The sequence below is a fragment of the Saccopteryx leptura genome, chromosome 5, assembly GCF_036850995.1.
Source record: "Saccopteryx leptura isolate mSacLep1 chromosome 5, mSacLep1_pri_phased_curated, whole genome shotgun sequence".
Taxonomy (NCBI): domain Eukaryota; kingdom Metazoa; phylum Chordata; class Mammalia; order Chiroptera; family Emballonuridae; genus Saccopteryx; species Saccopteryx leptura.
In genome coordinates, this window is record NC_089507.1 from 5,270,667 (window position 1) to 5,298,075 (window position 27,409).

Genomic DNA, 27,409 nt, shown 5'->3' on the forward strand with positions numbered 1-27,409 from the left:
GGCCCTGGGGGTGAGGACTTCAACATCTTCTGAGGGGGTGGGAACAGTTCATATTTACTGAGCACCTACAACCTGCTGAGCACCATGGTTCTGCGTCCTGGACAAGACAGTGGCGGACAGGACAGACGACATCCTCAGAGCTCCCATCACAGTGGGAGAGGCTGGCCTCAGACAGCGCACATTCCAGGTAACGTGCTAAGAAGGGACACAAGGGACACAAGGCTGGGTAAGCACCGCGGGGACGATGTGGCACCGAGTCCCACACCCTCACGGGGTGAGGAGGAGACGAGCTCTCCTCGCTCATTCACTTGCCTTGTCACCCGCATTTCTGTGCACCGACTCCGTCCTCTCTCCGGAATGCCCTCTGCTGCCCTGCCCCATGTCACCTGGCCAGCTCCTACTCCAGCGTGTAAAGACTGCTGCCTCCTCTGGGAACCTCTCCCCCTTGCTGGTGGACACGGGGGCCCACCCGAGCACCTCGTCCAGGCAGCCCTGCCTACAGCGGCTGCTTGCTCCGTCTCATCCCGCGCCATGGACTCCCAAGGCAGGGCTGAGCCTCACACCGATGCTCTCCAGCTTCCCAGTGAGACCTCGATAAAGACTGGCCTGTTGAATTTGTCTCTGCCAGAATGTCAGCTCCTAGTCGAATCCACAGTGCCTAGAACAGAGTCTGGCAAATGATTCCGAGTTGAAGGAATGTTGACCAAATAAATGAATGAAATGATGAATTGCAAAAAAATGAATGAAGGCATGACAAGGTCCCCAGGTTGACTCCCCCCTGTCTCAGGGCTTCCCACAACCAGGAACCTCTGGCCGTTGGAACTGACTCTGTAATTTGCTGGATCCACTGCAAAATGAAAATGTGGGTCCCCTGTTCAAAAATGAATTTCAGGATGGCGACAGCAGAGCATTAAGCAGAGCGGGGAGGGTGTCTCGGTGCAGAACCCTGTCCTAGTGCCCAGGGGGCTCACCCATGAGGCTTGCCTGCCCTCCCCCATCTCCTTAGAATAGAAGCGCCTTCCTCCCAGCTCCCTGCTGGGCCCTGCTGTCGGCCATGCCAGCCAGCCAGCCCTTACACACTCCACGCTCCCAGAAACCTCCCAGGACCTACTCTTAGCAACATGTCAGCAGGGCGCTCAGGCCGACAGGGTCAGCTTCCAGCAGGCTGAGGGCCAGGCAGGGGCTGGGGTGCCTGCACTAACAGGGAGAGCCCCACCCCACCCCGTCGACCCTTAGCTCCTCTCGTTTCCTGGTCGGAGGGAGAGAGGGGATCTCTCTCCTTGGGAAGTGGCTCCTGTCTAATCGGCGTCTGGGCGTCTCCCTGCAGACACACAGGTACATCAGACGGACAGACAAACACGGACACAGAAAGACACGCCCTCTCCCTATTCATAGATCTAGGGACAAGGGATGAGCCTCGAAGACAGCTGGTCAGACAGACTCGAACTGAGGAAACACGGCAGAAATAATCAGGGACGAGGACAGACAGGCAGGATCACGCACAAGGATACTGCCAGGATCCCCTGGGCCGCGGCGGTCGGAAGGAGAGGCAGGGACGGCCCCGGGCAGCGCACGCACTTGCAGAGCCCGGGGAGCGGGTGCCCGGCCCGGCCGCAGCCACGCCCCCCGCGCCCATTCCCGGGGCTGGCGCGGGGCGATCCCCTTGCCCCGACCTCCACCGCAGGAGCCAGCGGGCGGCACTTGTCGCTAGCCAGGTTTTCCGGGGCTACCGGGCGGGGCACCCTGGGACAGAGCTGGAGGACGCGCAGGCGTCGGGGCAGGGGACAGAGCTGGGGACAGCGGGCGGGTCCTGGCGCCCAGGAACCGGAGCTGGAGGACGCGCGGGCGTCGGGGCAAGGCTGGTGGCGGGAGCGAGCGGCCCGCGTGGGTCGCGGAGCGGGTGGGAGGGCTGCCCGGGGCATCGCAGGGCGAGGGGAAGCGGGCAGTGAGCATCTGCGGCGCGAAGTAGCCGGGGTCAGCCGGGTCAGCCCGGTCAGCCGGGCGGGGGACGGTGGTAAGGGGACCCGGTGGGTACACTGACTGCGGGCAGAGGGGCAGGTCGGAGGGTGATCCGGAGAGGGCGACTGATTGGGAGAGGGCGTCGGGGCAAGGACTGAGTCACGGGAAGCAAGTGGGGGCCGGATCGCAGCCGCCCCGGGACCAGACTCCCTCAGGGCGGGTCACTCAAGGATGCCCGAGGGCCAGGGGGCGCCCGCCTCCCCCCAGGCGGCCCGGAGCGCCCCGGACGGAAGGTCGTCGGCACCCGCGGCCTGCCTGCCGCCCCGCAGCCTGGCCCCGGAGTCCCCGACCCCTCGGCGGGGCGCCGTCCGCGCCAGCGTCCCGCAGAAGCTGGCCGAGGCGCTGAGCAGCCAGTACGGCCTGAACGTGTTCGTGGCGGGGCTGCTGCTGCTGCTGGCCTGGGCCGTGCACGCCTCGGGCGTGGGCAAGAGCGACCTGCTCTGCTTCCTGACGGCGCTCATGCTGCTGCAGCTGCTCTGGATGCTGTGGTACGTGGGCCGCAGCGCCGCGCACCGCCGCCTCCTCCGGCCCAAGGACACGCACGCCGGCGCGCGCTGGCTGCGCGGTGAGTCCGCAGGGGCCCCTCCTGCTCGGCCGGGGCCGCACCCGGGCAGCTCCGAGCCCTTTCCCGGTGCGACTCCTTCCCTTTGATCTCTCCTGTCTCCGCCTGTCTTCTGGCGCTCCCGTCCTACCCTCCTCCGTTCCTTCTCTTTTTTGGGTAAGCCCGAATGACTGCGGGAGCCTCCTCGCTCTGCCTGCAGGTCCTCGCCTTACATCCCCGTGGTAGAGCTGTCATTACACAAACCCGTTCACATCTTTCCTTGGCTTAGAGTCCTGCCGTGGTTCTACGGCCCCGTGATGGAGGTGGCATTCCAGGCCTTCTAAGATCTGACCCCAGACCACGTCTTTCTTTTTTTTTTTTGTATTTTTCTGAAGCTGGAAACGGGGAGAGACAGTCAGACAGACTCCCACATGCGCCCGACCGGGATCCACCCGGCACGCCCACCAGGGGCGACGCTCTGCCCACCAGGGGGCGATGCTCTGCCCCTCCGGGGCGTCGCTCTGCCTCGACCAGAGCCACTCTAGCGCCTGGAGCAGAGGCCAAGGAGCCATCCCCAGTGCCTGGGCCATCTTTGCTCCAATGGAGCCTTGGCTGCGGGAGGGGAAGAGAGAGACAGAGAGGAAGGAGGGGGGGTGGGGAAGCAAATGGGCGCTTCTCCTATGTGCCTTGGCTGGGAATCGAACCCGGGTCCCCCACACGCCAGGCCGACGCTCTACCGCTGAGCCAACCGGCCAGGGCAAACGACATCTTTCGTTCGATCCCCTTGCTCTGTGCTGCACAGTCTCAAAGGCTCTAAGTTCCCATCACAATACTTCATGTCTCCATGACTTCGCACACTCTGTTCCCTCCTCCTGGAATACGGCTCACCTGCTGGGCCCTCTCCCCAACACCCCCCCACCTCAGAGCTTCTGACCGCACTTCTGCACCCTTGGCTGTGCCCTGGGTAGAAACGGTTCCGCTTGTTGACACTTCTGTCCCCTCTACCAGAGGGGAGATCTACAATGCTCATCTTTTAGCCCTACATCCGCCCCCCTGCCCCCAGGGCTTGGCATAGAGTAGGAGCTAAGGAAAGGCAGTTGTGGTGAATGAAGTAATGATGAGGAGATCAAGTTCGGGCAGGGGGGGATAGAAGCACTTTCTAGGTACTCACAACATATCCGTTGAAACAGTGTCAGGATAGGACCCCCCCCTCCCCAAGGAGCTTTCACCCTTGGGAGGGAGACAGACATGGTGCAGGTCAAGGGGAGGAGGCGGCGGGGTGTCTGGGGAGAAGGCCACCGTCTGAGAAACCTTCACTCCCTTTCCCACTCCCGTTCCCCTCGGAGGTCTGCCCCAAGGCCACCCTCACCCATCTGCTCACTCCCGTGGGTCGTTGTGGCTCTCTGGGGAGAGCTCTTTTGGTCCTTGTCAATTTCTGCCTTGTATTGTTACTCGTGTTGGATATGAGCCTTGTCATCGGATGAGATTTCAGATTATTATTATTATTTTTTTGTGTGTGACAGAGACAGAGAGAGTCAGAGAGAGGGACAGATAGGGACAGACGGACAGGAAGGAAGAGAGATGAGAACATCAGTTCTTCCTTGTGGCACCTTAGTTGTTCATTGATTACATGCCTTGGCCCCGGGGGGCTACAGCAGAGTGAGTGACCCCTTGCTCAAGCCAGTGACCTTGGGCTCAAGCTGGTGAGCCTTGCTCAAACCAGATGAGTCTGCGCTCAAGCTGGCGACCTCGGGGTTTTGAACTTGAATCCTCCGCGTTCCAGTCCGACGCTCTATCCACTGCGCCACCGCCTGGTCAGGCAGATTTTAGATTTCTTAGGCTCGGGGATTGTCTCTAGTTCATCTTGCCTTTGGAAAACAGGACGCAGCTGCCGGGTGGCCCAGATTCCTGTTCTGAAAATGGTTGCTTAGGGGAGGTCCACGGTCTTGTGACTCTGTGAAGGGCAGTGATCCATGGCACAGCAACCAAACAAAGAGAAATGAAATGGGATTACGAGGATATTGACTTGCACAGGCTAAAACAATATTGGAAACACGGGCTTTTGACCTATGCTTTCTGTAGCGGAAAGATCCTTTCCTTTTCCCTCCCTCCCTCCCTCCCTTCCTTCCACCCTTCTCCGTCCTTCTGTTCTTCTTCCCTTTCTGTTTCCCTTCTTCCTTCCTCCTCATCCATTCCTTCCTTTCTCCTTTACCCTCCCAGACCCTGCCGCCGCCCCTCTCCTCCTGTCCTTCCTCCTTCCTCTCTCCCTCCCCTTTTCCCTCACGTTCTCCCTCCTTTCGGGAAGGCTCCACGCATTGGGGTCTGAGTAAGTACATGAACGGTGTACTTTGCTATTTCTGAGGATTGAGAAAATGGGGTGTGGTGTGGCGGGGTGGGGGGTGGGGGGAGCGGAAGTGAGGACGCGGAGTCCAGGTTTCTCTTGCGGACACGTTACAATCTCAGATGTCTGTTAGACACCACGTAGTGATGGAAAAAATGAGACAAGAGAGAGAGAGAGCACATGGCAGGTGTTCACTAAATGGTGGCTGTTTAGACACTCAGCAAGTTGCTCCATAATAACATAACCTTTCTTCAAAGGCGACAGGAGGATAATGGCAATGGTGCTGGCCGTGGAGGGTGGGGCTTGGTGTCTCAGTTCCATCACCATCACCTTTCTGTGTACCGGTTTTCTCATCGGGAAAAGAAGAATCCTGACCGCCTCTCAGGGAGGAGCTGGGAGCTGTCCCGAGAACACAGTTTGCAAAGTGCTGTCCATCCCTCTAAATGAGCTATGGCTCACCCAGTAAGCAGGAGGCCAATTATTCCCAAAGAATGTCGGAAGCCATGGTGCCAAGGGAAGTGTCCTCAACCCCAACAGAGACTGAGGTTTCCCCTGGAATCCCAGCTGGAAAGACAGGTGTGTCTCAGCTCTGCCCTGCCTTCTGCGGCACCCTTAGAGGTCTGGGGCCCTGAGAAAGAGCCAGCTGGAGCAATTCCAGGCACTGAGGTTTTCTAGAGGAAGTTTCCAGGTGTCGGTGGGGGTTGTGAGGCTTTTCTTTGAGAAGGACACATTCTGTTCCACCTACTGGGTGTGAGAAAGTGAAGACTTCTGTTGACCGAATACAGAGAGTCAAGAGGCTTTGGCTAGAAATAAAGGGTAAAGGTTTATTTAAAGGTCTTAGGGTTTGCAAACCAAAAATACAGGTAAACAAAACGACACCAAACAAAAACAAAAACAGAGGTGCTCCAAAGAAGGAAGAAAAGTTCAGAGTTCTTAGAGTAAAAGCTATACCCTTGAGAAGAACCAGTCCTGCATTGTTAGCCCTTGGATTGGTCCGGGACAGCTGTCCGTCATGTGTCCAGGTTCTAGATCGTGGATGCTGGGTGGTTGGGAGGATGGGTGGCAGGAGGTCTGGTCACATCCTGAGTTCTTTTGGGGGGCTAGCTGAAGGTTTAGTGTATGTCCTGACATTGACACACATGGACTGGTGTATATCTAGGTATCAGTGCAACGCTGGAAAGTTCAACAGTTTAAGTTCTCAGGATACTCAAGAAATAGAATTGCTTCCTCATACCTCAACATTCGTATTGCTGATAATTTAGCAGTGCAATTAAATGACCGCATGTTGTATTTGCCCTATCTTCACTCTTTCTTCACTTCCTTTGGAACAAAAGATATTGACCCACTCTTAGAAATTTGGTTGAAATGACGTAACCACTCAGCTCCTCTATTTGCTAAGAGGCTGATTTCTTTGGAATAAGTGACAGCACCTGGCTCTCTCCTGCCGGCCTGTGTGCAGTGACCTGAAACCCGGTAAACAGCTGCTTCATCTCATTACTGACCAGGCCCTATTTCTGCTGTTTCTAGTTTCTTAAAAGATGGCAGTAGTAAAAGTAGCTCATTCTTTTCACTTGTTTCTGTCCTGTCTCAAGTCCAGAGAGGTGTTATTAACACAAAATTATGGGAATGACAACAGTAAGAAGAACGGACACTGTTACTGAGTATGTCGGAATGCCGGTGCATTACAAACATTGGCCAAGTTACCGTATTTTTCGCTCCATAAGATTCACTTTTTCCTCCGCAAAAGTGGAGGGGAAAATGCCCGTGCATCTTATGGAGCGAAAAACACAGTATTTTATTAAATATTTTAACACACCATTTGGTTCAGAATATTTTTTTCTTATTTTCCTCCTTAAATCCCTAGGTGTGTCTTATGGTCAGTTGCGTCTTACGGAGCGAAAAATACGGTATTTGTCACAGCGATTCATGAGTGTGTGTGTGTGTGTGTGTGTGTGTGCGCGTGCGTGTGTGTGTGTGTGTGTGAATGATCGTCCTCAGCTTTACGTCTTTTATGAGATCAGCTTTCCTTTTTTTTTTTTTTTACTTAAAATGAGGCACAGCTGTGTAAATGACACATGACATCTCTGTCCAGCATGCCATCCGGGAAAGGGGCTGCTCAGAGCACTCTGCTCATTGTCCTGTAGGGACTCGAAGTGTAGGGGTAGAATGCACTGCTTACGGAAGACCAGCCGGGGCGCTGGATGTGTGAGCCGCAGAGACACAATGCGGGGACACAGTGATGGCTTGGGGAAGCAGGCTGTCCCACGTGGGAGAGACTGAAGGTTGTTGAGGGAGACGTGTCTGAGTACACGTGTGAAGAGGGGCCGGCGCTGTGGGGCACGGTGGCAGAGACTGGGGTTCGGGGCAGGGTTAAAGGCTACGGGACACACAGATGCACCGGTCTCTGCACACAGGGAGCCCGCAGTCTGGCAGGGAAGCCAGGACCGACGGATCCGCTCTGTGGGGGGACACACAGCTGCACCGGTCTCTGCACGCAGGGAGCCCGCAGTCTGGCAGGGAAGCCAGGACCGACGGATCCACTCTGTGGGGGGACACACAGCTGCACCGGTCTCTGCACGCAGGGAGCCCGCAGTCTGGCAGGGAAGCCAGGACCGACGGATCCACTCTGTGGGGGGACACACAGCTGCACCGGTCTCTGCACGCAGGGAGCCCGCAGTCTGGCAGGGAAGCCAGGACCGACGGATCCGCTCTGTGGGTTTCCGGGCAGATGCAGCAAGATCGTGAACGCTGGCTGGCCTGGGACCCATTTTCCGTCCTCAGAGTGCGTGCTCATCTTACCGTGACAGCCTCGCCCCACGTCAGCGTGTCCCCGCCGTTTCCAGTTCTCTGTGAACAGCTTTGTTAAGATAGAGTCAACATACTCGACGACTCGCCCGGTTACGGTGCACAGCCTGACGGCGTTTAGCATAGTCACAGACCCGCGCAGCCGTCACCACAGTCAACTTTAGGACATCGTCGTCATCTCAGAAAGGACCCCTGTGCCCTTTAGCCATCGTCCCCCTACACCTCTGTTCCCCACTAACCCCGCAACCACGGGTCTACTCTGGGTCCCCGGAGTTGCCTGGTCTGGACACGTCCTGTGAACGGAATCATACAGTATGTCACCTTTGTGACTAGAGGAATGTTTTCAATCTCACAGCAGTTCTCAACGTGGATGTGTCACCCCCATTTTTCAGACCAGGTTGTTGAAAAGGCTTTAGAAGGAGAGTTGAGCCCCATTGCTGGCGATATTCCGACAGAGTTGAGCAGGAGAAGAGGAACAGGCTCCTTGCTTCGGGGCAGATGGTGTGATATTGGAGAAGGCACAGCCTTCTTGCTTCCATCTTGCGTTTGTCTTCTCCACCGCGCAGAAGGGTCTTCAGAGCTTTGCAGCAGCTGAGCAGAAACTTTGGTCTGGTCTCGTTCAGCCTCTTGGACTGAGCTTCCCACTCTGTGCCAGGCACTGGCTGGGCTCTAGGGGTGGCACAGTGATCAGGCATGGCCCTGCCCAGAAGGATGCAGGGGAGGGCAAGGATGGCGCAGACCACGTGGGACGGGGCAGCCGCACGGTGGTCGAGAGCACAGACCCCCAGGCAGGGCATGGAAGACACATGGCTTCCTGCTCCGGGACCCTCCCACTTCCTCTCTGCTCCAATGGAAATCAGCCCTTTGGAAATCACTTACTTCCCTCTTTTTGCTCCACTTACCCTGGTACCCATCTCTTTACCGTGAGACCTTTGAAAGGTTTTCCATCTTTGCTTCCCACCCAATTCGACTCCAACTTCACTCTGTATCACAAGTCTTTATAGAGCATGTAAACCACGTATTTCCAGACAGTTTTTCTTCATCCACTTTGATTTAAATGTCTGTTACCTTGTTTTCTCTTCTGTTAATCTATTTATCTTTCTACTGGACTATCCATCCACCCATTTTTCTCCTTCCTTCCCTCCCCTGCTCCTTCCTTTTCATTTTTTATCCGTCTCCCTCTCCAAACTTTGGCCAAGTTTATTGCTCACTATCGGTCCCCCTTCTCTTCAGCTTCCTTAACTGTGAGGATTGGTTGTTTTGTTAAAGTCCATTGTCAGGCAAGTATGTGGATGAGACTTTTCTCCGATCCTAGGAGAGCCCTTTTCAGACCACCCACCGTCAACCTCAGCCCTCTTCCCTGCTCTGCTTTTCTTCCTGCCCCTACAGCTCCCTGATGCTTCTTCTGTATCAATTTATTTGTTATTTTCCATCTTCCCCACCAGTATGTCAGACTCACTGAGGGCAGATACTTTATTTTATTGACCTTGTTACATCCCCAGTGCCCGTGACAGTGCTTGGAGATCATAGCGGGTGCTCGACAGATAGCTGTTGAATGAATTATACTTTGCATATCTTCAAGTATCTTGCTGTCTTTTGCCCTGATGAGTGGGTGACAGCTTGGCTGAGGACAGGGCTCTTGTGCTGCAGTCCTCTCCTTGGCTTGGGCTTTAGCTCCCGCGACCCCTCCGCTGGCTCTGGCTTTCCCAGGCTGCAGAGGAGAAGTCCGGGGCCAGCTCCCCGCTCCGTATTTTGTGCACACTTCGACTTATGCAATAGTAGACCCGTGCAATTTGTTTGCCCGGCAACCTGGTTGGTTTACCTTCGAACCCCTGGCAAATGCCTTGTGCACAATGGGAGCCCCCAGATATTTGTTGTGTAATTATATGGATGAAATGAATTCATGGGTGGTGCCTGGATGAAGGAAGGAAGGACTTCACGAGTGTGAGAAGGTCCTTGACGTATTTATCACAACTGTTGAAATGTCAGTGACAGAGGTGTTCTAGACCAGGGGTTCTCAAGGTAGGGTCCTATTAGACCAACAGTATCAACCCCACCTGGCAACTTGTTAGAGATGCAAATTGGGGGGCTCCCCTCCAAGCCTGGTGATTAGAAACTCTGGGGTGGAGGCCCAGCTAGCTGTGTTTTAACAAGCCCTGCAGGTGATTCTGATGCATGATCCAGTTCGAGAACCATTGCTGTGGGCCAGTCTCATTTTATCGATGGGAAAACTGAGGCTGGGAGCAGGGGAAGAACTTGTCGGAACTCACTGGACAGGTGCCCGGGTCCCCGTAGCTCCAGCCTGCTACCCTGTCACCCCAACCACCGGCCTCGCCTCATCTTGCTCTGCCTCTTTGTCATCGAAACGAATCACGCATTTGTCCGGCTCTTTCAGAGCAGTGCCATTGAATCTCCGCTCTTACAAAGTTTCTGATTTCACTGGCTGGGGGGAGAGGGGGTTCCAGGGTTTTTAAAAAAAGTGACTTAGAGTTGTTTCCAAAAGGCTTTGCGCAAAGGCAAGGAGTCAGGCGATTGCATTACAGCCGGCGGGAGGCTCCTTAGGCTGGGCTGTAACGTTATAGCTCACTGCTAGGGCCCCTGCCCTCCGCTCTCTCACGCGGGAAAGCATGTCACACAGGATCCAGTTTCCTCCCGTCCGTGGGAGAGGACGTGTGAATGGCGGTCAGGGTGGGCCCAGACGAGGGATTAGGAAGTTTGACGTCGATCAAGTCCTCATGGTCTCTGTGTTTTTCTGGCTAGTTTCTTCCTTTCTTGCAAGTTTCTAGTTCATGTATTTTGTACATTCCTTTCCAGTCTTTTTCATATATATATATATTTTTTTTTTTTTTTTTTTTTTGTCGCAGCCATGCTAGATAGACCATGAAAGAAAGTTTCTTTTCTTCACTTCGTGCAGCATAGACCCGTCTCCATGACACTATTTGAGAGCCCTCACCTATCATTTAAAAACAAAACTTTCTATTTGAGAAAAGTTTTAGACCTATATTATAGAAGAGTTGCAAAGATAGTCCAGTGAGTTTCTGCATGCCTATGTATCCCTTGCCTTTATTTTATTTTTTTTAATTTTTTTTTTACAGAGGCGGAGAGTCAGAGAGAGGGATAGACAGGGACAGACAGACAGGAACAGAGACAGATAAGAAGCATCAATCATCAGTTTCTCGTTGAGACTTCTTAGTTGTCCATTGACTGCCTTCCCATATGTGCCTTGACCGTGAGCCTTCAGCAGACTGAGCAACCCCTTACTGGAGGTAGCGACCTTGGGTCCAAGCTGGTGAGCCTTTGCTCAAACCAGATGAGCCCGTGCTCAAGCTGGCAACCTCGGGGTCTCGAACCTGGGTCCTCTGCATCTCAGTCCTACGCTCTATCCACTGTGCCACCACCTGGTCAGGCTCCCTTGCCTTTATTCTTTAGAGAACAGGATTTTAGGATTAGAGAATTGGGTTGCTTTTTGTTTTTTTTTTAATTAACATTTTTTTTTTTTAGAAATGTGGGTTCTTGACTTCATGCAGGAAAGAGTTCACAGCATGAGTTCAGCTGATTTTGAGAGTAAGTGTGTCCCACCTGGGGACACTGACACAGGGAAGGGCCTAGAATGGAAGAAGCAACAGGAGAGAGGCTCGGGGGGCTGCCTTGGCCCCCTGGAAACCTTGAGAGAAATGAGCCCACACTGGGCCGTCAGAGAAAAGGGGGCCTGGGAGGCAGGGTCAGGGGGTGAGCTGGGACGAGCTGCTCCCGCCCGCTGCTCCCTGGTTGGAAGTCCTGTGGGGACCCTTACATTTTAGGAGATGCTCGCCTGTGGGGAAAGGAGGGCGGAGGGGCAGGCATGCTCCCAGGAGGGAGGGCATGCTGAGAGCCGAGCTTTCTGAGCAGAACAGCGCTGCCCTTAGATGGATCATTTTGGGGGAAATCTTCTAGAGGCCTTCCGCTGAAGCAGCCAGTCTGTTGAAGGGACACCATTTGTCAGCCCCTGGGATAAGCATGGGGTGGGTATGAATCATAGGACCTGAGACTGTCTCCTAGTTTCAGTTTATCCGGCCAATAGTAGAACTTATTATTTATGTCTATTATTTTTCACTGTGGTAAAACCTACATAAAAAATTTACCAACTTAATTATTTTTACCTGTACGGCACAGAGGTGTTAAGTACATTCCTATTGTGCAACTAAGCTGCAGGCTCTTTCATCCTGTAAAACTCTGTACTCATGAAACAACAACTCCCCCCTTCCCCCGCTCCCCCAACCAACAATTCCCTCCTCACCCTGGTCCCTGACAAACGACCTGTCATTCCACTTCCCGGCTCTGTGACGTGAACTGCTCTAAGGAACCTCATTCCACTTCCCGGCTCTGTGACCTGAACTGCTCTAAGGAACCTCATTCCACTTCCCGGCTCTGTGACGTGAACTGCTCTAAGGAACCTCATTCCACTTCCCGGCTCTGTGACGTGAACTGCTCTAAGGAACCTCATTCCACTTCCCGGCTCTGTGACGTGAACTGCTCTAAGGAACCTCATTCCACTTCCTGGCTCTGTGACGTGAACTGCTCTAAGGAACCTCATTCCACTTCCCGGCTCTGTGACGTGAACTGCTCTAAGGAACTTCATTCCACTCCCTGGCTCTGTGACGTGAACTGCTCTAAGGAACCTCATTCCACTTCCCGGCTCTGTGACGTGAACTGCTCTAAGGAACCTCATTCCACTTCCCGGCTCTGTGACCTGAACTGCTCTAAGGAACCTCATTCCACTTCCCGGCTCTGTGACGTGAACTGCTCTAAGGAACCTCATGTCGGTGGAAGCGTACAGTGTCTGTCTTTTGCGACCGGCTTATTTCGCTTGGCGTAATGTCCTCCAGGTTCAGCCAGGTTGTTGCCTGTGTCCGAATGTCCTCCCTTCCTAAGGAGGCACCTGCCATACGGACAGACCGCGTTCTGTGTATCCACTCATCTGTTGATGGACACTTGGTTGGCTTCCACCTTTTGGCTGTTGTGAGTAACGCTCCATGAATGTGAGCGTAGAAATATCCCGTTTTGTCCTGGCTTTCAGTCCTTTTGGGTATACCCAGCTGTGGAACATGCTGGATCACCCAGAAATACTATTATTATTATCACTTGAGAAGCTATCGCACTCTTCCACAGTGCCTGCATCATCTTCCACTCACAGCAAAAGGGCGCAAGGGTTCTGATTTCTCCACATCCTTGCCAACACTGTTATTCTCTCTCTCTTTCTCTCTCTCATATCAGCCACCTTGGATGGGAGCTGGTTTTCATTTGCATTTCCCTACTGATTAGTGATGTTGAGCATCTTTTCATGTGTTAATTAGCTTTTTTTTTTTTTTTTTTTTTTTGAGAAATGTCTATTCAAGTCCTTTGCTCATTTTTTAATTGGGTTGTATTTTTTTTTGTTGCTGTTAAAAAAAATTTATCAGCTCTTTATCAGATATGACTTATAAATATTTGATGGTATCCTCTGACGTATTAGTTTTTTATTCCATTTTGATGAAGTCCAATCTATCTATTTTTACTTGTATTGCCTGTGCTTTTGATGTCATAGTCAAGAAATCATTGCCCAGTGCAGCTCTGTAAAGATTTCCCGTTAAGCTTTTTCCTCTAAGAGTTTCACAGCTTTCAGGTTTGCATGTAAGTCTTTGTTTCACCTGACCAGGTGGTGGCGCAGTGGATAGAGCGTTGGACTGGGATGCGGAAGGACCCAGGTTCGAGACCCCGAGGTTGCCAGCTTGAGCGCGGGCTCATCTGGCTTGAGCAAAGAGCTCACCAGCTTGGACCTAAGGTCCCTGGCTCCAGCAGGGGGTTACTCGGTCTGCTGAAGGCCCACAGTCAAGGCACATGTGAGAAAGCAATCAATGAACAACTAAGAAGTCTCAACGAGAAACTGATGATTGATGCTTCTCATCTCTCTCCGTCCCTATCTCTGCCTCTGTAAAAAAAAAAAAAAGTCTTTGTTTCATTTTGAGTTAATTTTTGTACATCGTAGGGGTCCAGCTGCATTCTTCTTCACCACCGTTTGCTGACATGACTGTTTTTCCTCTATTGAATGGTTTTGTTACCCTTCTTGACAATCAGTTGACCGTGTACGTGTTTAATATAATTTATTTTGAAATGATATCAGTAGATAATAACACTGACATATGTGTTTTCACCCCTTCCACCACCACCCCCAATTTAGGTAGCATCACATTGTTTGCTGTTATTACCGTCATCCTGGGATGCCTTAAAATTGGGTACTTCGTTGGATTTTCTAACTGTTTGTCAGCCACTGAAGGAGTGTTCCCCGTCGCACACGCCGTCCACACCCTGGTGCAGGTAAACCGCACGACGCTTATTTCTGCTGCCGTGGCTCCTGTGTGCCCCAGGGCGTAAACCGGGACTCGTGGGGGCTGTGTGAGGGGAGCTGAGTCCGTGAGTCCGCCTCTGGGGCTCCGTCCTTCAGCCTCCGTCAGGAGGAATGGGACTCTGCGTCCCTGGGCCACCTTTGCGGGAAAAGCCTATGAGACGGAATGTGTGCTGGTGAGGAGTCGGGAAACCCTGCCAGGCCAGACGCCCCCAGAAAAGGGTGGGGGCAATCTTCACATGACAGTCTTATTGACGTACAATTCACCTGCCATACCGGTCGCCCGCTGGAAGTGTACAGTTCAGTGGTTTGGTGTATTTGTGAGGTCGTGGCAACCATCACCACCATCTATTTCAGAAAACTTGGGTCACACCCAATAGAAACCCTGTGCCGTCACTGTCGCACCTCTGGGTCACTGAAACACTTTTATTCCGTTAGCCACCTTGTGGGTTAAAATCTTTTAGAAATCTATGAGAAGTTCCATTGATCACAACCCCCTCGGAGGTAGGGTCCATCATCACCCCCATTCCACAGATGGGAAAATCGATGCAGACAGGTGCCCCGGCTTGCCCGAGGCCAGGGGCACCAGGAGCTGGCCACGGGTCCGATACCAGCCTCCCGGGCTCAGCATTTACCACACCTGTTCCGTAAGTTGTATTGCTTCCCCGAAGTGTGCAGGTATGATGACAGCTTCCCGCTGATGGATGCTTTCTCTTCTTTGTCTCGGCTAGGTCTATTTCCTCTGGGGGCACGCAAAGGATGTCATCCAGTCTTTCAAAACACTGGAGAGGTAAACACCGCCTGCCCTCGCTTTCCATGTGGAATTTGGTGCTCCTTTAGAACAAACCAGACGCCATCTTGCTAGGGTTACGTAAATATACGACCAACAATCCCCTCCATCCTGACAAGGGAAGCCCTTCTCTCGTGGCCGGAGAGGAGGCCCTCTGACCTTCAGTCCCCTTGCTGGGGACAGCCCTGGATGGCGAGGGTGTGAATTTCGACTCCATCTTCTTAGACACGTTCCCTTCCTGACCCTCAGTTTCCCCCACTAGTAAAACGGGGATAGTAGCATAGCCAACTCCTCGGGACTGAACGAGGGCACTGACGTAGAGCCTGTGCCCGGCCCACGCGCGTGTGTACTTAGTAAGTGCTGGGTCTGCGATTATCTCCTCCTGCCTCTCTCTCTCTCTCTCTCTCTCTCTCTCTCTCTTGCTGATTGTGAGGGTCAGGGGAAAGAGTCCACAGGGTAATGGGGTGGATAAAAAGCACAGTGTTATTATCATGCGAGAAAGCTTTCCGTGCGCGCACACACACACACACACACACATACACACACACACGGATGTTTATAGAAACATTCCCCCTTATCCTATCTGTGAAAAACAGAAAACTTCCCCAGGACTGCTAGTGAACAGATTGATTCATGCGTGACTGACTGCTGGATAGAACTATTTTAATAGATGATTGAAACAGAAGTAACTTACCAACCTTACTGTGCACAAAGGATCAGCTTCGACAAGCCGGTAGGCATTTATTGAGCTCCTACTGTGTGCAGGGCCTGCGGCCAGCACCACGGGGGCTGGGCAGTGATAACGGGGAGATATCCCAGGTGTGAGCGCCGTCAGGTCCCCGGAGCCGTGGGCTGACTGGCAGCCTCTGTTAGCCCCTGTGCTGCCCCAAGCAGTGGCCTTGGCAGTGACCTTTAACCCCAGTCTTAAGACAAAAAGCCAGGCCTTCTGCTGGGGGAGGAGCAAGGGAGGGAGAGGCAGGGGAGGGTCCCGAAGTGGCCACCAGTTCTCCTGCCTGCAGGGGTGGGGGGCGGGCAGGTGGCGCCACATGACCAAAGCAGGGACAAATGAGGTCCGGGTCCCGAGGACCCAGTGACAACATCTTCAATCGTCCCTTTGAGCAGGACAGAGACCGGCACACTCATCCTCACGTTTCATCCCCGTGTGGCTCTGTGAGGGTCACCCTGGTAACGGGCTCTCTGCATCCCAGGGGTGGGGCAGGCGGTTCCCCAGGTCAGCGATGGGCCCGGGGCTGCGTCCTTGTCCCTAATGCTGGGGCACGAGGTGGACAAGCGTGTCGCCTGCCCTCCTTCCCATCAGCAGCTGGGCTCTGCTCCCAGCTTCAGAGCACGGGCTTTGTTCCGGGGCGTGGGTCTTCTTTTGTCTGCTCCACAGTTATTCTTTACAATTGTACTTTGTTTCCTGATAAAACCTGTAAGGATCCAGCAGACTTTAAAATCGTCATAATGCCCCTGTTATGGACTGAATGTATGTGTCCCCCAACATTTCTGGCCAGGCCCTGAAGGCTCAGGAACTTGCCACCCCCAGACTTACTGCTTTCTCCTGGTCTTTTGAGGCAACATCCCACCATTCCATGCTCTTAGAACGTTTAGAGATTTTCCCCCTGATCCAAGAATTCCTCTTACAGGTGTGAGTCCTTTCCTTTCCTCAAGGGGGAGGCTTAGCAGAACAGTCATTTTGAAAGCAGAGCTGAATCTAGAAACAGATCTGAAATGGCTCGTGGGAGCCTTCTCTGCACTGTGGTCTGGGGTTTTGGACCCAAGCATAAAGACGGACAGCTGTGAGGAGAAAGTGCCGGCACCCTGAGCTTGTAGGACAATTTCCAGGTCAAACCAATGGCAGCCCCATCACGTCCTCGGGCTCAGTGGCTCTTGGCTGGGACAACCGCCATTGGGACGAGGAAAGAGAAGAAAAGGGAGCCCGGTGCATTATAAGTAGAAGAAAAGCCAGCCAGCCTGAGGCCAACGGCATTGTCTGCTTTGGTGAAAGGCTCTATGCAACACCTCCCAGACTCTCTGGAAGGCTGGCCACAGGCAAGAGAGGCCCCGCAGGTGGGCAAACACCTGACTCAGACGTCCCTGGGAAGCTGTTCCCTTGCCCAGCGGGCGGCGGGGCCTGGACATTTTGCAGCTGCCAAAGGAAGCGGGGTTTTGCCTGCAGTCGCTCATGGGAGCCTCGGAGGGGTGGGCTGGGCTCAGACCCGGGGAGAGACAGGGTCAGGGCTGAGGACCCCTTGCACCGTTTTCCTGAAGATTGGTCATGGACAAGGTGTTCTTAGTTAGACAGAGAGGGGACATGCACCTTCTGGCCCCTGCTCTCCAGCTGAGGAGCAATCGGTTGCACATCAGTTTCAAGGAATGCCTCTCGAATCACCAGTATTTGCGGCACCTGCTACAGGCGAGGCCCATGGCTCACCACCTGGGGAGATAATCATGTGAATAAGTCTTAAAGCGGCAGGCAGGGGGAGGCTTCGGAGGTTTTGAAACAGGCAGGGGCCCCATTGGAACCATATTCCCTACATCTCTCTCCTCCGTTGCCCCCGAGTCCGGAGTCCACCTTCCACTTCATCCCTTTTCTTCCTCTTCTTTTGTTTTTTCCCAATATTGGGTGCATGAATATTTACAATGGTTATATCCTCTTGTTGGGTGGCTGTCTTTATCATTATGTAGTGACCTTCTTTGTCTCTCACGATCACCTTTGTTTTAAAGACTATTTTGTCAGATATAAGTATTGTCACCCCAGCTTTTTTTTTTTTCATTTCCATTTGTGTGGGGTATTTTTTCCCATTCCCTCACTTTCAGCCTGGGTGTACCTTTTGCTCTGAGATGGGTCTCTTGTAGACAGCATGTATACAGGTCATGTTTTCTTATCCATTCAGCTACCCCATGTCTTTTTTTTAATCTTTATTTTCTAATTTATTGTGTTGACATGGTTTCAAGTGTCCAACTCACGGGAACTCCACCGTCACCCCTCAGCATGCCTCCCACCCCATGCAAAGTCCCTTCCCACCCCCATTTCTCTCCCTTTGCTCCCCTCCCCATATCTTCACCCCCTTTCCTTCTGGCTACTGCTACCCTGTTGTCTGTATCTATGTGTTCCGGGTATATACTTTTTGGCTAATCGGGTCACCTCCTTTGTTCCAGTCCATCCCTCTTCTTCTTCCTTAGAAGGCCACATGGCACAGAGACTAGGGCTGAGCTCTGGGGTCCAACTAAGCCAGCACAGCTGCTTACTAACTCTTCAAACCCTAATATCACTTAACATCACTACTTACCCTATTTGTGACCATGCCCTCATCACCGAACCTACCAGAGACTCCAGAAGCTCAACAGTGTGGTTACAGCACAGGCTTTCTTATGTTTCCACTCTGCCGACCTCAGTGGTTTAGGGTTTCATCCCATGTTGATTGCTTCATGGTCACAATACAGCTGCCAACACTCCAGCTTTCGTGTCTGCGCTCAAGGCTGAAAAAAACGGAAGAATGACAGTACATTGGCTTTTCTCATTCTTATCTCATTCATTAAGAAAACAAAAGCTTTGCTGTACCTCACGTCCTACTGGCCACAGTGGCCATGCTTAGCTGCAAGGGAAGCCAGACAAGTCTCTGGCTTGTAGAGGTGAGTGTCAAGGCAGAGGGGTCGGATGATGATTGTTGTGTTGGCCAACCAGCGGTAAGGGCATACTCAACTCTCCAGATTTCCAGTGTAGCCCTTTCATCATTCCTTCACTGTTCTCTCCTCTTCCCCTCTAGAAGAAAAGGTTTGGGTTACAATAGGGTTGGTTGCTTACTTTTAAAAATTTACCATCCCTGTGTCCCTGATTCCAAAACCCACTTTCTTTTTGTCCCGTAGACAATGAGTTGAGTACTGTCAAATTCAAGATCAAGGCAGAATGCCAAGACTGTGGTTTCAGTAGTTCCCATGGAACTGCCTCCCCACCCCCACCCGCATCAGCCAGACAGAGGACCCACCCAGAGACTGAGCAGCCTGTTGAAACCAGAATGATGGCTAGGAGGAGGCATGTGTGTGTGTGTGCGTTTGTGTGTGCGTGCGTGTGCAGTGTCTCTGTCTCACTCCATGGAGCTTGTAGCCTCCCAGGGCTTCTCAAGAACCGAGTCCCTGTGCTTTTCAGATTTGGGGTGATTCACTCGGTGTTCACCAATCTGCTCCTGTGGGCCAACAGCGTCCTGAATGAGTCCAAGCACCAGCTTAACGAGCACAAGGAACGGCTCATCACCCTGGGCTTTGGGAACATAACGACAGGTGAGTGGGGAGCGTCCCCCTGCCGCCATGTTGGAACGTCTGGGAAACCTGCAGAGACCAGAACGTTCAGAGGTGAAGGCACAAGTCCCGTAGAACTGCAGGGTCCATCCGGCTCAGTGTTGGCCAGACAATCCCCTGTTGTTGAAAATCTTTCAAAACCTCCTGAGTCTCTCCTCCTGGTTCCATAAGTAGGGTGTGCTGAGCGTGCTGAGCATAATTAGAAGTTTCTTCAGTGACTCAGGGGCTTGTCAGCCCCAGGGGTTATTGTCGGGATCGCCGTCCACGTGGTCCAGGTTGGTATGGACATAAACGTCTTTGTTTACCACCTTGGAAGACTGGCGGTTGTTTCGGACTATTTTTAATTAAGCCCTTATAACCAGTTCTTTCTCCTAAAAGTATAGCTTTAAAAAAATCCTTAGACATCTAATGGTAGGTTTTGGTTAATTGGTTTTAGTTCATTTGAAGTTTTCACTTAACTCTCCTTTGCTTATAATTTTGGCCCATTTTTATTCTTCCTCATTCCTATGTGAGAGCCTGTAACACTAATCTTACTATGTCCTTCCAGAGTCTTTTACCATTTATGATCTATCACTTCTACATCAGAATACTGGGGTGGAGAGGAGTGGGGGAGTAGAAGAAAAAGTACAATGTCCTGGGAGCTCGCTGTCTCGGGTTTGGGACTTGTTCCCATCACATACTAGCTGTGTGACCTTTGGGAGCCATGCAACCTCTCTGAACCTCCCTTTTCTCATTTGTAAAGCGAGGAGACCAGAGCCACATACTTTGAGAGAGCCCTTACGGTTTCACTGTACTCTCCATCTGTACTAGCTATACGGCCCTGCACCTGCCGCAGAGAGCGGCTTTCAACCTGTGTCTTCCCCAGTGGGGTGGGGATGAGGAAGTCAGGGCTCACGCTATATTTCTTCACCACCCTACTCTTGGGAAGATCCTTCTCTCTCTTCTGGCCTCAAGTCCTCATTGGTATCAACACCAGTAATGGCAGTGACGACAATAACAAAAGCAAAGTTTTGTTAAGCATTTGCTGAATGCCTGGCATTGTTCGAGGCCCCTGACGTGGCTCATTGAGTTCTTGTCCCAACGTCAGAGGGAGGTGATGTGGACCTCATAATACGAACGAAGCCATTGCACCACAGAGAAGTTAGGTAACTAGCCCGAGCCCACACAGTGAGTAAATAAATGATCAAGCCAGGATTTGAATCCTAGCAATCTGGCTCCAGAGACCTCTGGGAAAGATGGAATTCAGCTAATTTTTTTTAAAGGACTCCATTAGCTCTAACATTCTCTGAATCTGAACCTTCCCTCCTGATTCCTTCCTTGGTCTTTGCATTGTACTGTATGGGGTTACAAGGGGTAGGCGAGCTCTTTATGAATGGAAAGTCGCAGTGTCTGCAAAAGTGAGGGTAACCAATGCCCCACAGAGCCTCTCTGATTCCTTCCCTGGTCTTTGCATTGTACTGTATGGGGTTACAAGTGGTGGGCGAGCTCTTTATGAATGGAAAGTCGCAGTGTTCTGCAAAAGTGAGGGTAACCGATGCCTCACAGAGCCTCTCTGATTCTATCAGTGAAATGTGCATATCGTAAATTAAAACAATGACAAAGTGCATAGAAACAAACCCACAATAATACCTGCTCAGAAATTCAGTTAAGTGCAGTTACCATTTGGTTTTCTCTTTGTCGTGTGCTTTTTATTTATATTTGAGAGTATACTGAATATATTTAACCTTTATTTCGATTACAACCTATGAGAAGAAACAAATTTTACATGGTAACTCAAAAGCACACACACTCATATGTGTGTACACATATATTATAAAATAAGAGTCAATATATCAGAGACAGTCTCACATTTCTAATGTGTTCAGTTCCATTTATTGTATCTCATTTTATTCCGTTGTAATTCTGCTCTGTTAAAAAATTGGTTGCTAGTTTCTAAGTTGATTTTACAACTGAATACTGGGTTGTGGTTTTAAAAAATACTGGATACAGAACTTGTTCTTACAATTTTTCCATTGTTATTATAAGATTTTTTTTTCTGTATCATTGAAACACAACTTAATTATAATTTTCAATGGCTGCCTTCTACCTCACTGTATGGATGTACTTAAATCACTTAATTTCTGAATTGTCGCACATTGAGGTGTTTCTCTCTCTCTCTCTCTCTCTCTCTCTCTCTCTCTCTTTCTCGCACACACGCACACACACAAATTTTATCTAAAACTTTGATTATTTTTTTGATTTGTCCTTTAGAATAGATCGGAATTATAGGTCAAAAACTATATTTATATCACCTTTAAGGCTTCCGTTACACATTTCATTATTTATTCACACCATTCTCCCTCCCGGTAATGAAATGTTTCTTTGTACCCTGGCCAAGCATCTCCCAGAAGGTGGCGCACACTTGCCCTCCTGCCATCGGGGTGGGAGGGGGCCCATCTCACATCCTACTTGTTAGCATCCGATATGCTCAAGACGAAGACCTCTGCTAGAGAGAAGGGGCATTTTCCCTCCCAAAGTTACTTTTTAAAAATAATTTTTGGATCACACATATAAATCATATCCACGCTGGAAGTTTAGAAAACACGGGGAAGCAAAATCTAGAAGGAAATAATGTATTGTGCACCATAGACTCGCACAATGGTGTTAACCGTATCTCTGTAAAGCTGGGGGAAGGGACATGTAACAGTTTCCTGTCTTGGAAAAATAGAAAAGAAAAACCAGCCACTATTTTTCCTCCCGGAGTTAAGCCTCGTTAGCATTTTTGTTTATGTCTCTTCAGGCTTTTCCATGTCTGCCTGTCTATCATCCTATAGACGTATAATGTACAAAAGTGAAGCCATGCTCCAGCCTCTTTGACAAGTTGCTTTGGTTGGACAATATCTCATGAACGGTTTCATATGCTGACAAGGAAATTTCTACCTGCCATACCATTTATAATGGCTTTACAAAGAAATATTCTAATGCGGGGAGAAAATATGATTCGTGTATTCATTCTCTTTTTGGGAACGTTCATAAGGTTGTCAAGTTAGCCATGATGTTAAACATGGTAATAAGCCACGAAAGAGAGCTTGTCATTCAATGGGGGAAACCCAAGTGAAAAGGCGTCTCCGGGCTGTTTCATTGCCCCTGTGTTCGCCTCTTTTCCCCAGAGCTGGATGACCACACCCCTGCCTGTAACTGCACCCCGCCGACTCTCTGCTCCGCCATCTCCCACGGGATCTACTACCTCTACCCTTTCAACATCGAGTACCAGATCCTGGCCTCCACGATGCTCTACGTCCTGTGGAAGAACATCGGGCGCCAAGTGGACGGCTCCCCGCACCAGAAGATCCAGTTCAAGTTCCACGGGGCGGTGGCCGGCTCAGCCCTGGGCCTGGCTGCGCTGGCCGCCACCATCGGCGTCGTGGTGGTCTACCTGATTCGGATCGGCCGCTCCAAAACCAAGAGCGAGTCGGCCCTGATCCTCTTCTACCTGTACGCCACCACCTTGCTGATGCTCATGGGGGCGGCGGGGCTGCTGGGCATCCGGATCTCCAGGCTCGAGGAGCAGTCCCTGGACGAGTCCAAGAACCCGGCCCGCAAGCTGGACGCGGACCTGCTGGTGGGCACGGCCTCCGGCTCCTGGCTGCTCTCCTGGGGCTCCATCCTGGCCATGCTCTGTGCCGAGTCCCGCCCCTCCTACACCTGGTACAACCTGCCCTACTCCGTCCTGGTCATCGTGGAGAAGTACATCCAGAACCTTTTCATCATCGAGTCCACGCACCGCGCGCCGGGGAAGCTCTCCGAGGACATCAGGACGCTGCGCGTGGTCACCGTCTGCAAGGGCAGCCACGGCAGCGGCGCATCACCAGCCTCTTCCCGTCTCAAGAGCGGAGCTGCGGCCGGGGACCTGGTCCGGGGTGGGGACGCTGCTCCCCAGGGCGGCCGGGAGCCAGGCGCTGGGAACGGGAGGATGTGCCTGAGAGAAGGCAGCGGCAAAGGGGAGCCGGAGCCGGAGCCGGAGCCGGAGCCGGGCTGGGAGGGGGCCCCCGGCCCCGCCTGCCGCCCCCGCTTCCTGCGGGGCAACGCCAGGAGGAGCTTCTTGCGGAATATTGCCGCCTTCTTGTTCCTCTGCAATATTTCGGTAATCTGCGTCCATTTACTTTTCATTTTTTGTTTGTTTGTTTGTGTGTTGTTTTTTTTTTTCATTTTTTCTGAAGCTGGAAACAGGGAGAGACAGTCAGATAGACTCCCGCATGCGCCCGACCGGGATCCACCCGGCACGCCCACCAGGGGTGATGCTCTGCCCACCAGGGGGCGATGCTCTGCCCATCCTGGGTGTCCCCATGTTGCGACCAGAGCCACTCTAGCGCCTGAGTCGGTGGCCACAGAGCCATCCCCAGCGCCCGGGCCATCTTTGCTCCAATGGAGCCTTGGCTGCGGGAGGGGAAGAGAGAGACAGAGAGGAAAGTGCGGCGGAGGGGTGAAGAAGCAAATGGGCCCTTCTCCTGTGTGTGTGCCCTGGCCGGGAATCGAACCCGGGTCCTCCGCACCCTAGGCCAACGCTCTACCGCTGAGCCAACCGGCCAGGGCCTTTACTTTTCATTTTTTAAAATCAATTTAGCTCTTTCTTTTGCCCTTTGCAAGGAAAGAATGGAGGCAGCTTGTAATCAACATAATTTGGTGTAAGGTTAAAACAAAATGAGGGTGGAATGTAGGGCTCTAGCCTCCAAGCCCACACCTGCTCAGCAGCTGCCCTGGGCCAGGAGCCGGGGTGGGAACTGAAGACTAAAGGCGAGAAGGCACCGTCTCTTTACTCATAAAGGTCACCGACTGGCCGGGGAGGGGGACAAGGAAAAAGTACAGTGCAGAGTGTGGCATGTGCAAGGTGTAACAGGAGCGGGGGACCAGCGAGGGACTGCTCTGAGTCCGGGGGTGCTTGAGGTGAGGCCCAGTCTTCATTAGGAGTGTTTCTGGCTGCAGATTCTAGAAAGCTCGGCCAGCAGTATCCTCAGTCTTAAGAACAAGGATTCTGGAGGTTGGCCGCTCGGGATTGGCCTGGCAGCTGAACCGTGTCACCCAGGATCCAAGCACTGTTCACCTTCCCGCTCAACCATGCTGGGTGTGTGCTTGGTGCCACATGGTCGGAGGCGGCTGCAGCAGCACCAGGCATCTCGTCTGGTGTCAAGACAGGAAGGAGGAGGAAATAATGGTGCATGGTGATGTCTTTCACTTGGCTGCTCCTAGCTGCAAGGGAGGGTTTGCTTCCCAGCCTCTGTGACAGAAGGTAGCAAGGTACAGTCAGTCACTGAACATCACCTGCCTCGGCCTCAAGGAATAGTTGCCAGGTTACCAGATAGTCAAGGCAAGGAAAAGCCTTCTGGGCAGAAGGCACAGAATGTGCAAAGCCACAGAGGCAAAAGAAACCATGGCCCATTGGAGGAGCACCAAATAGGCTAGCAGGACTGCCACACCCGTTAAGCGGAGCAGCAGAGGGAGAAATAGGACGGAGAGTCCCCTCAGACAGGTCGGTTTGAGGCGAGCTTCATAAGCCTGGCTGAGTCCAGGCTTTCGGAGGAGGGCCCTTCTGTTTTGTGTTTTGGAATGACCCCCCTTAGCAGCAGTGTGCGGTCAGGACGGGGACAGGCGAGACCAGAGGCAGGAGCCCGGACCAGAAGCCCCTGCAGCTGCCAATGGGGAAAGAGGAGGATGTGAACTGGGGCAGTGGTGGCAGGGATGGAGAGGAGAGGAGAGGAGGCGCAGAGCACCGCCTGGGGTTGGGGTTTGTGCTGGAGAACCTGGGAGGCGGGCAGGGCCTGCTGGAGAGGCGGGGAGGCAGCCTGTGGCCACACGGGAAGTCACGGGCCGGCGGCCGGTGTTCATCACTGAGTGGGTGGCAGTGGTGGCAGGGATGGATGGAGAGGAGAGGAGACGCAGAGCACCGCCTGGGGTTGGGGTTTGTGCTGGAGAACGTGGGAGGCTGGCAGGGCCTGCTGGAGAGGCGGGAAGGCAGCCTGTGGCCACACGGGAAGTCACGGGCGGGCGGCTGGTGTTCATCACTGAGTGGGTGGCATGTTATAACTGGGTGAGTGTGGAAACAGGACCCTGGGCTTCATGCACAGAGAAGAGGACCCAGGAGTGAGCCCCGGGACCAGCCAATGTTTAGAGGCTGAGCCAAGGAAGGGGAGCCCGCCAAGGAGAGGGGTGAGAGCCAGCCGGGGTGGTGGGAGGGCACCACGTATCGTATCACAGAGCCCAGAGAGCAACCCAGGGGACAGAGACGGGAACTAGAGGGCGTTCCAGATGCAGATGTTCACGAAAGCCGCCGGGCCCAGTTACCGACTGCCGCGTAATAAACCCCCCCACACTTAAAAGCACACACGCTGACTATTGCACAGTGTCTCTGGGTCAGGACTGCACTCCTAGCCGGTGCCTCTGCTCAGGCCCTAGGCGAGCTGCCAGCCCGGGCGGCAGTCATTTCAAGGGTTGACTGTGGGTGGGATCAGAGATCTGTTCCCCAGCCCACCTATGGGGCTGCGGGCAGGATCCCGTTCCTTGCTGGCCGCGGGCCTGAGACCTCCCTCCGGTCCTGGCCGCATGGCCTCTCCCTAGGGCAGCTCACAACATGGCAGCCGCTTCTGCTCTTGCAAGGAGGGGATGAGTAAGATGGATTCCGGGTCCTTTGTAACCGAATCTCCAAAGGGACAGCCCATTTCTTTGTTTCATTGTCTGTTTGCTGGAAGCGAGTCGCTAGGTTCAGCCCACCTTGAGGGAACGGGGCTCCATGAGGCTGTGACTCCCAGGAGCTGGGGGTCAAAGGGGTCCTCCCAGGGGCTGCCCGCCACAGCGCGGGGCGGAGAGAGCTGCGAAGGTGTGCCGTCCGAAAGAGAGGTGGCCTGGGAGCCCGACAACTTAAGGGGAGGCCCAGGAACATGGACAGGCTGGGAAGGAGGGGGCCGGGGTGTGGGTCCCATGAGCATCGGAGATAATAGGTGATTGCTTTAGGTTTTGCAAATCAGTTACCATTTTTTTCTCATCTGAGCCCTCTGAGACAGATGTTAGCATCCCCATCTTACAGATGAGTTCACAGAGGCTTGAAGTCACAGTCTGTAAGTAGCATGAACTCAGGTCTGGCTCCAAAGCATGTGCTCCTCCTGCTGATCATAGGTTAGGGCAGGCTCTGGGCTGCCTCTACGCCAAGGACAAGGCAGAGGAGACAACAGAACTCACCGCCCAGACCTGTGTGGCTGGAATCTCCAAGCACCAGCGTTAGTGCGTCAAGACGGGCGTGGTAAACAGGAGACCATGGCTGTAGATAAACACTGGGGGGCCCTGGGAACACAGAGGGAGTTCCCGCCCAGGCTGGCTAGATCAAGGAGGGCTTCCTGGGAGGGGTGGTGCCTCAGCACGTGGAGGAAGGTAGGATTTAGCAGAGGGAAGCCTGGTAGTCTTTGGTAGAGGAAGAGGCAGGTGCAAAGCCCTGAGAACTGGGGAGGAAAGGCACACCTGGGGACTGCACAGAGCCTCTGGCACAGGGGCTGCCCATCACTCCGTCTCCCTGTCCAGATGAGCACCCGGGATTTGTGGGGGCCTCCTGGGTGGTGGCACGGACCGTCTCCCTTCTCTTACAGCTTTGGATCCCTCCCGCCTTCGGCTGCCGCCCGGAGTACGACAACGGGTTGGAGGAAATCGTCTTTGGCTTTGAACCCTGGATCGTCGTGGTCAACCTGGCCATGCCCTTCTCTATTTTCTACCGGATGCACGCAGCTGCCTCCCTCTTTGAGGTCTATTGTAAGATCTAGTCTGCGTCCACATGAAAGGCCGAGGAGGGAGCTCACAAGAGAGCGTGCAGAAGCCACCTGGGAAGGGCCCGGCTGGGCAAATACTGCCTCACAGATGCGACAGGGGCTGGCAAGGGCGTGCTTTTGTCTGCCATGGTGGCGTGTCCTGCGGGCTGGAACTGTCCGCCCTGGGTGAACGTAAACATGGGAGGTCAAGATCGGCGAGGCGGCTGGAATCTGCCCCGGTTAGCGAATTCTAATCAAACCCAAATGACTTTATCTCCTTCTAAATGGGATCCTCTGGTTTTGAAGAATGTCATCCTAGGTTGGGGGGGGGGAAAAATTACCCAGTTTATTTTTCATGAACATTATTTTTCTGTTTGCAATTTATCATGTTACTACGTTCAACCTTTACGGACCATCTGGGTAGGCTCATCACCCATTGATTTTATCCTGCCCAGAGCTGGAGAACGGGGCATATGACCACGCTGCC

The 27,409-nt window shown here is 53.0% G+C and overlaps 1 protein-coding gene and 1 non-coding gene across 2 annotated transcripts; one reads left to right on the forward strand and one right to left on the reverse strand.

Annotated features, from left to right (window-relative positions):
* The first annotated feature begins 2,024 nt into the window (after nucleotides 1-2,024).
* OTOP1 (otopetrin 1) lies at nucleotides 2,025-26,937 on the forward strand. Its single transcript, XM_066386785.1, has 6 exons — nucleotides 2,025-2,584; nucleotides 13,903-14,039; nucleotides 14,799-14,857; nucleotides 19,008-19,138; nucleotides 22,306-23,279; nucleotides 26,767-26,937. Exons 1-6 carry the CDS (start codon nucleotides 2,191-2,193, stop codon nucleotides 26,935-26,937), a joined length of 1,866 nt encoding a protein of 621 aa, XP_066242882.1. The 5' UTR covers nucleotides 2,025-2,190.
* TRNAP-AGG (transfer RNA proline (anticodon AGG)) lies at nucleotides 23,653-23,728 on the reverse strand. Its single transcript has one exon. It is a non-coding gene; the product is annotated as a tRNA-Pro (tRNA).
* Nucleotides 26,938-27,409: the final 472 nt, after the last annotated feature.